Source organism: Pygoscelis adeliae, unplaced genomic scaffold (genome assembly GCF_000699105.1).
Source record: "Pygoscelis adeliae isolate BGI_AS28 unplaced genomic scaffold, ASM69910v1 Scaffold14, whole genome shotgun sequence".
NCBI lineage: Eukaryota > Metazoa > Chordata > Aves > Sphenisciformes > Spheniscidae > Pygoscelis > Pygoscelis adeliae.
In genome coordinates, this window is record NW_008825109.1 from 830,129 (window position 1) to 842,633 (window position 12,505).

General features: G+C 37.7%; 1 protein-coding gene across 1 annotated transcript in view; it reads left to right on the plus strand.

The window, feature by feature from the left end:
- SPG20 (spastic paraplegia 20 (Troyer syndrome)) overlaps positions 1-12,024 on the plus strand; it is a 12,885-nt gene extending 861 nt beyond the window's left edge. The window contains 8 exon segments of the mRNA XM_009327717.1: positions 1-548; positions 1,659-1,856; positions 2,884-2,988; positions 4,768-4,897; positions 5,687-5,881; positions 6,854-7,012; positions 7,091-7,181; positions 10,378-12,024. The exon segment at positions 1-548 is cut by the window's left edge and continues 23 nt beyond it. Coding sequence (XP_009325992.1) covers positions 1-548; positions 1,659-1,856; positions 2,884-2,988; positions 4,768-4,897; positions 5,687-5,881; positions 6,854-7,012; positions 7,091-7,181; positions 10,378-10,564 — 1,613 coding nt within the window. The 3' untranslated portion in view covers positions 10,565-12,024.
- The last annotated feature ends 481 nt before the right edge of the window (positions 12,025-12,505 follow it).

The window sequence follows — 12,505 nt, forward strand, 5'->3', positions numbered from 1 at the left end:
CGGCATTCTAACAAAACACCCCACCTGTACAAGCAAGTCCTGCTGCAATGGCTGCCCCTGCTGGGGTGCCCAAGTTGTACCCATCCATTCCTTCCAAAGAAAAGCCAGAAAGACCCCCAGCCCCTAATTCTCTGTTGGTACCAAGTCAGCCACGTGCAGCAGATGGAAGTGCTGCAACTGTGAGCCAGGGGCAAATTCCAGCTATGAGTCCATCATCTGCAAAACCTCTTTGTCTGCCAAATGAAGCACCTCCTGCCTACACTCCTCAAGCTACCAATGGCCATTTTACTGTGTCTTATGGCACAGACTCTGGGGAGTTTTCTTCTGTAGGTGAGGACTACTACAGTAAGTGTACTCAGCCACCTCCCCTTGAAAACCTGGGAGTGGATGCGGATGAGCTGATCTTGATTCCCCAAGGAGTACAAATATTCTTTGTGACTCCTGATGGGCAGGTTAGCGCTCCTTCATATCCTGGATATCTACGCATTGTGAAGTTCTTGGATACAGATAGTGAGATGACCCAGAATCGTCCACCTGCATTTCTTCAGGTAACAGGAAAATAGTTTTCTCCTTTAATTAGATTTTAAGAACTGTCATAAAACCTTAAAAGGCAATCTTCTCAAGTTCTTGCTCTTTTGAGCCTAAATCTCTGTGTGATAATACGAAAGGTGTTATAGCTGTTGGAAAAATGGTTTTCTGCAAATACACACTCTTATGATTTTTTCTGTGAAAATCACCTCTGTGTCTTCCCAAGGTTGTCGAGTGCTGACTGTTTTGGTGAATTCCATTTTCTAAAGGAGTTGACTTAACATGTCTTTTCACTTCATAAAATTAACTTCCCTTTCCTCGCATAGAGAAGACCTGTTGATTCACCTATTGTAACACGTCAGTGTAAAACAGGGTTGCATGCTACCCACTTCAGCCTCAACTAGTGATAAGGTTAGGACAACTGATAATTTGGAATTTGAGGGCCCATGTTAATCCAGACTCTGAACTACAAATAAAAAAGATGCATTATTTGGATTTTTTCAGTCCATGCTTGCTTCATATGGGCATGTTCTGTAATGTACATTGTGTTTCTGGTCTGGTTTCTGACTTTGGATCTCCTTGTTGCTGCTAAGATTGGCTGTTGAAAGTCTCATCAGCGAAGGGGAAACTTGGAGGAACAAACAAAAACCGCTTCCTGGTTTTGGGTCTGCTGGTTCACCTCCACCTGTGTTAGCAGTCTTCAACAGTCAGCCAGCGACAGCCATACGTTCTCTTTATCCAAGTATATAAACTGTCCTGAGATCTACAGGAAGATACAGGCGCTGTGAATCCTGACTTGTTTGGCAGTGCTTTTCATCTGCTTCTACACCTGGGCCTCAAGACTAGACCTCATTTAAGAGGCTACCAGCCTGAATTATAGTCCTGTGAAAATTAGTATTTTCTCTATATTAGACTGTCAGAAGTAATCAAGAATGGTATTTCCATAGTCATGTGGGGTTTTTGTTTTGGGTTTTTTTTCTTTTTTTTTTTTCCCCAAGATGATACAAGGCTTTTTTCTTTTTCTTACTAAACTTTACAGAAAATCGAGTTTCTGGTGCTTATCAGTACATTGTGCCTGCCTTTCTTTTTAAAAGGTTCCTTTAATTCCTTTATGTACTTATCTTTTCTAGGTTTGTGACTGGTTGTATCCCCTAAGGTGTAACCAGTCTCCTGTTCTGTGCTGCAATACTGGAGTCTACATGTTCCCTGACTCGATGTCCCAGATACCAGGGTCCTATGTGGGAGTAGTGCTGTCTTCAGAACTTCCAGCAGCTGACAGAGAGCTCTTTGAGGATCTCTTAAAACAGATGTCTGACCTTCGAATCCAGGTAAATTCCTGGGCTGCCTTTTTTAGGCCAATAAGGGAAGGTGGAAATGATCAATACATTCTCCCATTTACATTTAGTTGTGTAAAACTGCAAAGTTCTGTGTCTCACTTGGTAAGCTTACCAGTGAGAAATAAGTAAAGTAGCCGAGGTTAAGCAACCTAGTAATGAAACTGTAGGCTCTGTGAGATGGGAAGACAGAAATTTTAAAATCCTAAACTGTAAGCACAGAGAAGAATTAGAGACCATTTTGTATATTTTCTCTACTTTTCCAAAAGAGAACATAGGACCCAAAATGAAATTTTCTGTTCAGGAGAAAGCATGTTTTTTCCTCCGTGTGTGTGTGTACACACATGTGCACACACACACTGTGTAGTTTTGATGATACCATTCTTGGAATATTGTGCCCAAAGGCGTTTACAGTTCAAAAAAATTAAGCCCGCTTCAGAGAAGACCTGTGAAAATAGTGTGTACCTCAAAAATCTGCCTTCAAATGGGATCTCAAAATAGATAAATCTGGTGCCTTATTGCAGTAAGATATTAACAGATAGAGAAAATAGAAAAAAAAAAACCATAGTCTAACGAAGGTGCAATAAGATACAGTGACTGGAAACAAGGTGAAAAATATTACTGTAAGAGCACTGGAGCACCATTTCAGGAAGAATGGTAATCAATAACTACTTAAAAGCTCATGGCAAGATTGCATCTTTTCATGAAAGATAGAATCTTGCTGAATCACCAAGACTTGAATGCAGCAATGATGAAGGACCAGCTTGCAGCATGCCATGTGGGCAGAGTTCTGTTGTGTTATAAATCCTGTTGAGTTCAATTTCACTAGCACAGGAGGCCACTAATTTTTACTTCAAAGGGAAAAGTACTACAGAATTATGTGATGTTTCAGTGCAGGACTTACTGGATAAAATTCTGTAATCTTTCCTGCGTAGAAGTAGTTCAAATTGGGTATCTCATTAGTTCCTTGTTGTCCTAAAATTCCATGTTTTTGTTAATGTTCCCTGATACAATGTCACAGGTGCCAGGATCCCATGAGAGAGTAGGGTTATCTTCAGAGCTCCCAGCAACTGAGAGGGCGCATTTTGAAGATAAATTTAAACAGATGTCTGGCCACAAAGTCCAGGTAAATTCCAGGACAGTGATTCCAAAATTTTATAGTTAAAAAAAAAAAAAAATTGTCACTGAAATACGTTAGAACTGCTGAGATTCCAGACTTCCTTGAAAGCAGCAATATATGCTGTGCCCTGTGTTGTTTTTTATTTGGGTTTTTTTGTTTGTTTGTTTGTTAAGAGCTGGTTCAATTACTGCAGGCTACCAGATTTTGCACATCAGTAGCAGATTTCTGGAGTTTTAAAACCTTTGTGATAGAGCACAAATATTTCAAAGCCTAGTCTGATGGCCATTTAATGAGTCTGTTTTATATAGTACTCATGAGGATCTAATTAACAAGTATATTTAATGTAATTATAGTATAGAGTCACCTATGTTATTAGAGAACCCATTTCTGCTCCTTAGCAAAGTCCTTAGAAGACTCATTGAATGGTTTTCTACATAGTGACCCAAACTGTGGTGTAACTAAATTATATCTGGAGCGTACTTTGGGGTTTTTTTAATTGCTGTTTTTTTAGTTAGAGCTGTGTATTAAAGTCATTTCTCCTGCCCAGCCCCCAGAGTGTTTTCGTCACTGATTGTGAAAGATAGAATCTGAATGCTGAAGACATTTCTTAAACATGAAATTTCACACTGCTGTCAAGCAGTAATTGATGATAGAGTACAAGTCAGTGATACATTGTTAACCTAGCAACTTTTCAAGACTTAATCTACTCTTTTCTGTTAATGTTTTTGTTTTGTTTTACTGCAACAGCCATCTTTGTGCAATACCCTAATTTTATTTCCAGTAAGTATTTCAGAGGAATCTAAGAATTCCATGCAATATCAAATATTATTCTATATTGTGTACACTATTCTGCTCATAGGTTTCATCTATGAATGCTTTCATATACTCTTTTAGACTAAACAAAAAAGTTTTTCTTACTGTCCCTCATTAACTAGCAGTGTTTTCAGTCATTGACATGTTTATTTTTTTTACTTTTACATTGGAAAAGTCTTAAAAATAGAATTCTAACCAAAACCCAAGTCTATTACAATTTTTTTGCTTTCTCGAATTAGTTTAATTACACATTGTCTTGTGAACTGTGTAAAGTGATGTTACACTTTTTAGAAACACTAACCAGACTGTAGTGGTGGTTGCTACATTTGAATGATTAACGTCTACTCCAGAAACTCTAGTGTTTGACATGAAATCACACTGAACCTATCCACCCAACTTTAAATGGAGAGCAGTATCATGCACAGCCTGATGTGTTCCTCGGCTGTGCCAGTCTGCAAAAGCATTGACAGCATGTAGAATGAATAATCTCCTTTATTTTTTAATTTGGGAGGGAAGGATGAGGAGCAAAACAACCAGAACAGCTGCATTCTTTTAGTGCAGCTGGACTGCAGTTCCTGTACTGAATAACAACAGAGTTGACTTCCCTCTGAGAAGATAAAAATGATAGATGGACAAGCCTCTTATCTTTTTTTTGCTAGTTAACTTGTACTGTAAGTTTTCCCTACTTAGTGACTTGACCATATGGCCGTGTTGGCATGCAAATCTTTTCATTGTAACTCGATGAAGAAAGTGTACAGAAAATGCTGAGCTGTCTGATAAGCTTTTTTTGAATGCATAGCATTTCTGTGCAAAAGTAATTGAATCACAAATTTCCATTGAATTTCTGTACACCCAAGGAATACACAGCAGTAGCGTTTTCTGATAATGGATCTGTATCATCTAAAACACGTAAAACAAATCCTGATGATATGTTGCAAAGCAGATTCTCAGCCGTTTACTTTCACTTGTTAGCCTTCAGAAGCCTCTAGTGATGCAATTAACTTGCCTCAGACTGTACGTATCCACCCACAACCTGAAGGAGTGGAAAATCAGAAAGAGTTGCCAGAATGGAGTGAGAAAGTTGCCCATGGAATCTTGTCAGGTACTGTTGTAATAAGAGGATTGTGTGAATATAAACTTCTGTGAGTAACATTTAAACAGTATTTTCAGCTAAATGCATGTGTGCTGGTAGAAGCTGAGTGGTCAAAAGTAGTTGTTCACCAGTTCCAGTTGTACTCACCTAAAAGATGCTTTGGTGGGCTCTATAAAAACAGTGCAGAATTTAAATCCATTGCCGATAGTCTTGCTCATTGCAAATGAGTTAGGCTCCTCATTTGACTATGTGTTGCGATATCACCCCCCTGTGACTCAGACCACTGCGATAGAACAATTGTACTCCTGTATGAGGAGTTACAGTAAAGCAGGCATCTATTGTGATTGATGCAGATAAACTTTTTTTTTCCTCTGAGAACCTTTGGAATATACTAATGACCACCAGCTGATTGTAATAAATATGAGTCTGCTAGGAGGGCTAGAGGGCTGGGTTGTACCTTTTCAGAATGTTAATAGCATTGAGATGTGCAGTTCTATCACTTCTGAACCAGCTGGGGCTTGGATATCTATTAAAAAACTGAGTATCTGTATTAAGCTGACATTTGGATGAGAGCTGGCTGTATTAAACTAAATAAAGTGAATTGAAAAAACGTGGGTGGTGTAGGAGCAGAAATCACTGCAGGAATTCATGCTGGCCCATTCAGGGAAGAGTATAATTACAGACTGTGTAATCAGGAATGTTTCTAAAGTCAGTGTTGCGGAGGCAGAGGAGGGAAAGCTGTAGGAATCATAGTCTATAAAATTGTACATTCTAAGAAACACAATTTTTGCTTTGAAGGTGCATCTTGGGTAAGCTGGGGCCTAATAAAAGGAGCAGAATATACTGGTAAAGCTATCCACAAAGGAGCTTCTAAACTGCGAGAACACATTCAACCAGAAGAAAAACCTCTGGAAGTCAACCCAACTGTGGCAAAGGGGCTTCATGTAGCAAAACAGGCTACTGGAGGAGCTGTGAAAGTCAGCCAGTTCTTAGGTAAAAAATTTCCATCTTATAGTATATTGTATTTTTGCCTTAAATAATAAATATTCTGTAAAATGAGAGCTGGTTTCTCTAGTGAATGAACTAGAGGAGGGACTGACCTGATGAAATTCAGCAGTTTGTGCCTAGTTATCTCCTGCAAGAGACATGCTTGAGGACTAATATTATATGGCCTTGAGGCATCTTTTTCTTTCCTAAAAGAATAGTCTGTACAGTCTTAAGTTTGGCATGTTTTTCTAAGTTTTAGACAGTTAATTCAAAATGGTCTCTCTCCATAAGTTGATAACCATGTATTTTAAAACCTGTACTATCCGTGGTTACGAACATACATATTGTACCACTAGAGAATGTGTGTGTGCATGGCTTTAAATACACACACCTGAAACAAGTCTATTAGACTATGTATAAACTTCCAGATAGAAATGGCTTGGTGTTCAGAGGTGCTTGGTAAACCTAGCAGCTCTCTTCATTCTGTTGTTTATTTGCATTAATGTTTATATTTAGTGTCTAGTGACTCAACCAAGTTTAAAAGCAAATTGTGCTGGATGTTATAAAAATACTTGGAAGAGCTGGAATGATTGTAAGAAAGACTTTTCCAGAAGACAGGTCAGGAAAGAAACACAGCTTGCTCCCTATCTGCAAGCTGGGGATAACAAAGCAATGAAAACAGTTTCTTGAAATTAGTGTGTGTGACGTATGTATGTCTTTTAAAGTGCTTCTTAGCCAAAAGACTAACCTTACTTGTTTCTTAGGAATTGGAGCTGTGCAGAATCTGAAAAATAAAGTTGCTTCTCTATCAGTTGGGTTCTTAAGTGTGGTAAAAAGTCTGTCTTTCAAATAAGCGTATTTAAATAGAAGCAACACTTAAGACTTCAGTGAAACTTACTTTTCATTAAGAGTAAGGACTTCCAAAGAAAGATATTCTATGTTCTTACTAAATAATCTGCATACTGTGTCTTATGGCAGTTGAGGGAGTGTGTTCTATAGCAAGCTGTGTTGGAAAGGAGCTGGCTCCACATGTGAAGAAGCATGGCAGCAAATTAGTTCCAGAATCCCTTAAGAAAGATAAAGATGGCAAATCCACTTTTGATGGTGCTCTGGTGGTAGCAGCAAGTGGAGTTCAAGGTAATAAAAATTCCTTATACTTTTTTAATTGCACACTTTTTAATGCTATGAACTCAAACAAGCTGTTCATTTTTACAGGGTTTTCAACAGTGTGGCAAGGTTTAGAAAGTGCAGCTAAGTGCATTGCTAAAAGTGTTTCAACTGAGACTGTAAAAACTGTCAAATACAAGTAAGTTATGTTTTTATTGGTTTCATCTTCAACATATTGTCATTGTGTTTGAATACTGGCAAAAAAAGCTTATGAAAGTGCAGGGAAGCTAACTGAAATACCTGCTTTGCTCTAATTATGCAGCACATGATAAGCTGCTAAGTACACAGTAATGAGCATCTCCTGTAAGTAAAAATATGAAATGAGTTAATGATTGTGGTAAGTATTTTTTTTATCTCTCTTCTAGAAGTATTACAGCTTCAGGCTATGTTACAAATACTCTTCAGATTTATATCTTTGCTCTACAGTATAATGTCATTATGAAAAAAGTTACTGTTTTAAACATCGCAGCTGTGATCCTGAATTTATGTAAACTTAGCTAAATTTGAAGAAAAATGGAAGAACTTCCACTATCAGCAGGTCTGACTAAAGTGAGGAGGTACAAAAAGGAGTATTGTGTAAGGAAATCTAAGGCATAAAGAGCAATAATAGGATAGCCTTGACTTGCAAAATACAGGTGTTCTTAGAAAAAGATAATGGGGGAAGAGGATAGTAACATTTGGGATTAAGATGATGTTACTAAGATGATGGAAAGAACGAAGTTGAGTGCATGTGCTGGAAGATGCTGTGGAGAATAAGGGAATATATTGAAATAACTGCAAAACGTATGAAATGCACCCCTCAAAAAAAAAAAAGTGCAATAGGTATGATAGAAAGTGAAGAGTAAGCAGAAGCACGTAGGTTAAATGGAATCGGTGATAAGTGTAGCAAAATAGATGTTAAAAAGGACTGCTGAAAGTGCATACAGGCTACTAGCAGAACGTAATAAGGTAAACATCAACATACGGTATTAAGTGGATTGGCATTCAGGGTTGTGTTGTGATGCATTTCAAATACGAGGCTAGATAGTGAAGTTCTAGTCAGTGGTGCTTTATTGCTAATGTTTGTTTTCAGTAGGAATGTCAGCAGGTATTCTACTGGTACTCTTCACATAAATTCACATTAATGTTTTTGTTTTAGATATAGGAAATATGGAGATCAGCAGTCAACAGCCCCTAAGAGTGAAAAACAATAAGTAATTAAATGTTGCAGTTAATTACAACACAATTGAAAATATTTGATATTTGATCTTTAGAATCTATCTGTATAAATGTATTAAAATTCTACATAATACCTCTTCTGGAAGCTGTTTTCTCCTTCAGTGACAAAGATTTCTGCCACTCAGAATACTTCAGTGAATGAGCTAAATTCCACTTAATGGAAACAAAGCTAAAGGAGCATCATCCCAGTGTCTCTAAATCAACAAAAAACTGAGCTAAAACTTAGCTGCAGTACCTTTGTGGATGGAATTATAGAGAGATGCTCATCATATGTGTATGTTGATCAGAATTGGGGGAAAATATAGCTTCAGAAGTGATATGTCTGCCAAAGTAACATGCTACTACCTTAGTGGTTTTTTACAATGATACAAATAACTGCAGTATATACATCTGCCCAACTTTCTTTTTTTTTTTTTTTTTAAAAAGGAAGTTACAAATGATGCAATTGAGACAGGCAAACTGAAAAATCAATTATCAAATATTTAAAAACTGTTAGTCTAACTGTATTGGATAAGATACCGTCTCACTTTAAATGAAGTTACCTTTTTTACTGATGTTACATAAAACTGGCTTATGATGTTCCTGAGGTGAAAATAACTTAAGCAAATTGACAAATACAGCACTTCTGATGTGAGATTAATTCTGTGATCTGCAAATCATGTGTTGGTGAGTCAAGGCTGTTACTCTATCAGAGAATTAAAAACAAAACAAAAAAGCACTAATTCTTCCTATTCAGTTTCACTGTTGGTTCCAGCCATTATGCCATGGCTGCTGCACTGATAATGCAATAGATTTTTGGATTCTTTGATATTCTGTGCTTCTCCCTAGCCTTATTTGAGGTCCTCAAAGAAACTCTGGTCATAAGAAGCACAGGGAAGAAGTAACTGGTAGCTGCTGGGATTCTGACGCTGCCAGAAATACTTCCCTTTGGCCTGGTTTGTCTGATTACAGTGCTCTCTGGGGAAATGTCTGGCTGCCCACAACGGTTGGAGTTGCTGCTCTCGCTATACTCTTGTCCTCCTTCAGTATCCTCCCTCTGCTGGTGTAGATGTGTACCTTTCTTCACACTTGAGTAATTAATACGAGACTGCTGACTTGCCCCGTAAAGCATAAAGAAGCTGGACCCACAGCCCAGTGGAGAGACCAGAGGTTTTATCTCTCGGTTATTTTCATCATATCCTCAAGATAGCTTTGTTGAGCCTTTTGGGGTTTTGCATGACTTCTCCTTTCCCCCCCTCCTTCCCCTTTGCCACTGTATTGATTCTGGGTCACTTCAGATAAGTCTTCACTGCACAATGACATTTTTTTGTAGGGACCTTGCTACCTCCAACATATGAGCATAGCTGTGTCAGCAATCCTCAGTACCCAGGAGAGCTGTTAGACTGTCTGGGTTAATTTGCTTGAGCACAGTGCGCTACCTCAGTGACTACTTTTGGGGCTTGGAATTAACGTGCCAGCGTGTTGCTGTTACACCAGACATAGTATCACATTATGCCATGTAGACACACGCAAAGGTGATACAGAACAAGTACTAACCAAGCACTATTCTGGCAGTGGTGGTACCAACTGACAAAAAATATGCCTGAGGTGATTCCGGTCCCTTTTTCTGTAACGGGTGAGAAGGCAAGACAGTGTTTGCTCTTCTTCATCCTCAGTGCTGCCACCCATGGTACAGACTGAGAAGTCTGAGCAGCTGCAAGGGTCTGGCTGTCAGGACTTACATGGGGGAATAGAGGGTATTAGGAATTTAACCCAAGAACTTAGGTGAAAAAGTACTTAGGGGTTATTGCACACAACTCCCTCCTCTCTTCTTATGGTTCTATAGATAAGCCTTCTAGTCTTCTCTTCAAAACTAGAGGGGAAGGAGGAGGAAAGACTGGAAGGTTTTTTGAGGAAAAACGGCAGAAGCATATTAGTATCTTTAAAGAGTAATCCATCTGATAGAGGAGCAGCCCTTACTCAAATGGCTTGGTAATTTCTAGTTTTATTCTTTAGACATTCAGGCTCTGTGCTTATTATTTGTTCTTGGTAATGCTTAAATTTTTGCTTTCAAAAGTATTCTAGTGAAGAGAAAAATACTAAGTATACATATCTACAAAATGGCTATCTTTCTTAAGGTATGGAGATGATGCTGGCCATGCTACAGACAACGCTATGAATTCTGCAATCAATGTTGGTGTGACAGCGTTTAACATTGACAATATTGGTATCAAAGCTGTTGTAAAGAGAACTGCAAAGGAAACCGGCCATGCTGTGTTAGATGAATATAAAGTATTGGATAATGAGAAGAAGGGTAAAAAATGAAAGCAATGAACTATTTCTCAAAGCTTAACGTTAGAGATGAAACTTCCTATTTAGAAGTAACTACGTTGCTAATCTGTGATTTAACACAAATCACACTGTACTTTTCAAGCAACTGTTACTTAATTTGACATGAAAATGTAAAAATAGGGAGGGCGTTCGTAGAAGGAAAAATGAAAGTTGTCTTAACTCCTTGTTCTGTATTGAACAAGGGTTTTAAACAGCTGGATCAGGGCTTTAGACAGCTGGAAGGGTATGAGTGTGCAGTTAATAAACTTGCCTCTGTAAGCACTTTTCCAAAATATAATACAGAATAATAGATTAATACAGAAATACTATTGTGACTATTTTTGTAATGCTTTATATTTGCAAAGAAGGTGGTGATACAGAACAAATAGGATTACTAACTCTGGAACAAATAGGACTACTAGTTTTGTTTTATAACTGTCCTTAAGTGTTAGTTTTACTAAAACAGCCTTGTCTTATTTCATATGCACTAAAATAAGCTTTGTGTTTCATTGTTTTGAAGATAATTTCCCTTTCCAGCTACCGAACAGCTAACCTTATCCAAAGTTCATGTTAGAAGAAATGAAAGATGAACCTCAGGTAACTAGGTAGTCATTCCCTTTAAAACTTTTTTTTTTTCCATCCAGCATATAAGCAAACCAAAGATATCAAGCATTTCTTCTAAAAGAGGTATTTACAAATCTGGAAAAATGTATTCTCCAGTGACTCCGTAAGGAATATACAAAGTTTCTTTGAAATTGAGATTTTTATGTAGAGAGGATAAGTATGTTTTTGCATAAATTAAAGTATTTTTCTGTAAAAACATTCTATAGAGGACACTAGGAACTTCTGTGCATTCTGTACTTTTCAGCCAATCCAGAAAGATTCAGAGTATGTATCATGGCCTCCTAAGGGAGACAATACGTATTTGCTTCAACAAGTAGTTCTAACAGTCAGCACCTTTATTCCATTAAATTCATAGTTGCACAAGGTACGTCTTTAAAGGGTATGAAGACAAGCCCTTTTTGATGAAGAGATGTGTATGGAATAGAAGAGACACTACTGTGTAGGCTTTTCATCCTGTTCGTAGTGCAGTGTGAAATAACTCCATATGCAGACCCTTTGAGATGCTTTTACACTGCTACTTGTTTAACAATTCATTATTGAGTTTTAAAGCTGCTATGCTTTCTAATACTGGCTGGACCTGCAGCAAACAGAACGCCACCCATTTACAACTTATCTCCATTTTATGTAAATGGAGAAAATAACTATAAATGGTTGTTAGCAAATGATATTTGCACCAGATTGAAAAAATACAGTGACAACTAATGTCTATTAGAATGGCAATAGGTGCACATTTTGTGGTAGCTACTGTAGGTGCATACTTCGGGTGAGAAATGTAAAACAAAGGATCTAACCACTTGAAGTGTAACTGATTTATGGAAATAAAGATGAAATTAAAATTGCTTTATCTGTGCTTGGCCTTTTTATGATGTGAAGCTACTGTATGGATCAGTGAGTGGAAAGACTAGGACTTCTTCTGAAGTAATAAAAGAACAGTATTGTGGTATGTCTACGATAGAAACAAGCTCATCAATTAAAGTGTAAAATATTTCAAACTAAAAAGGTCCATCAAAAGCACACCACAACAGTTTCTGTTACTGCAGTCTGTCACTTGCCAGCAAGTGTAACCAGTTTAAGGTTACTAAAGACTTCACACTAGCAAAAGCATTTTTGTTGTTATGAACTGCGTTTACAATAGGGATGTATGTATTTGTATCTTCCTTCTCCTTCCCATTTTGGTTTTGCATATAGCTCATGCCCTTTAGTTTAATCTATAAATCATCAGAACAACGAGTTGTATTAGAACAACAGTTAAGATCAAACTGTTGAGAGACAGTTTGAGAGACCAAGTTGTAGCATACTGAGGGGAAAAAA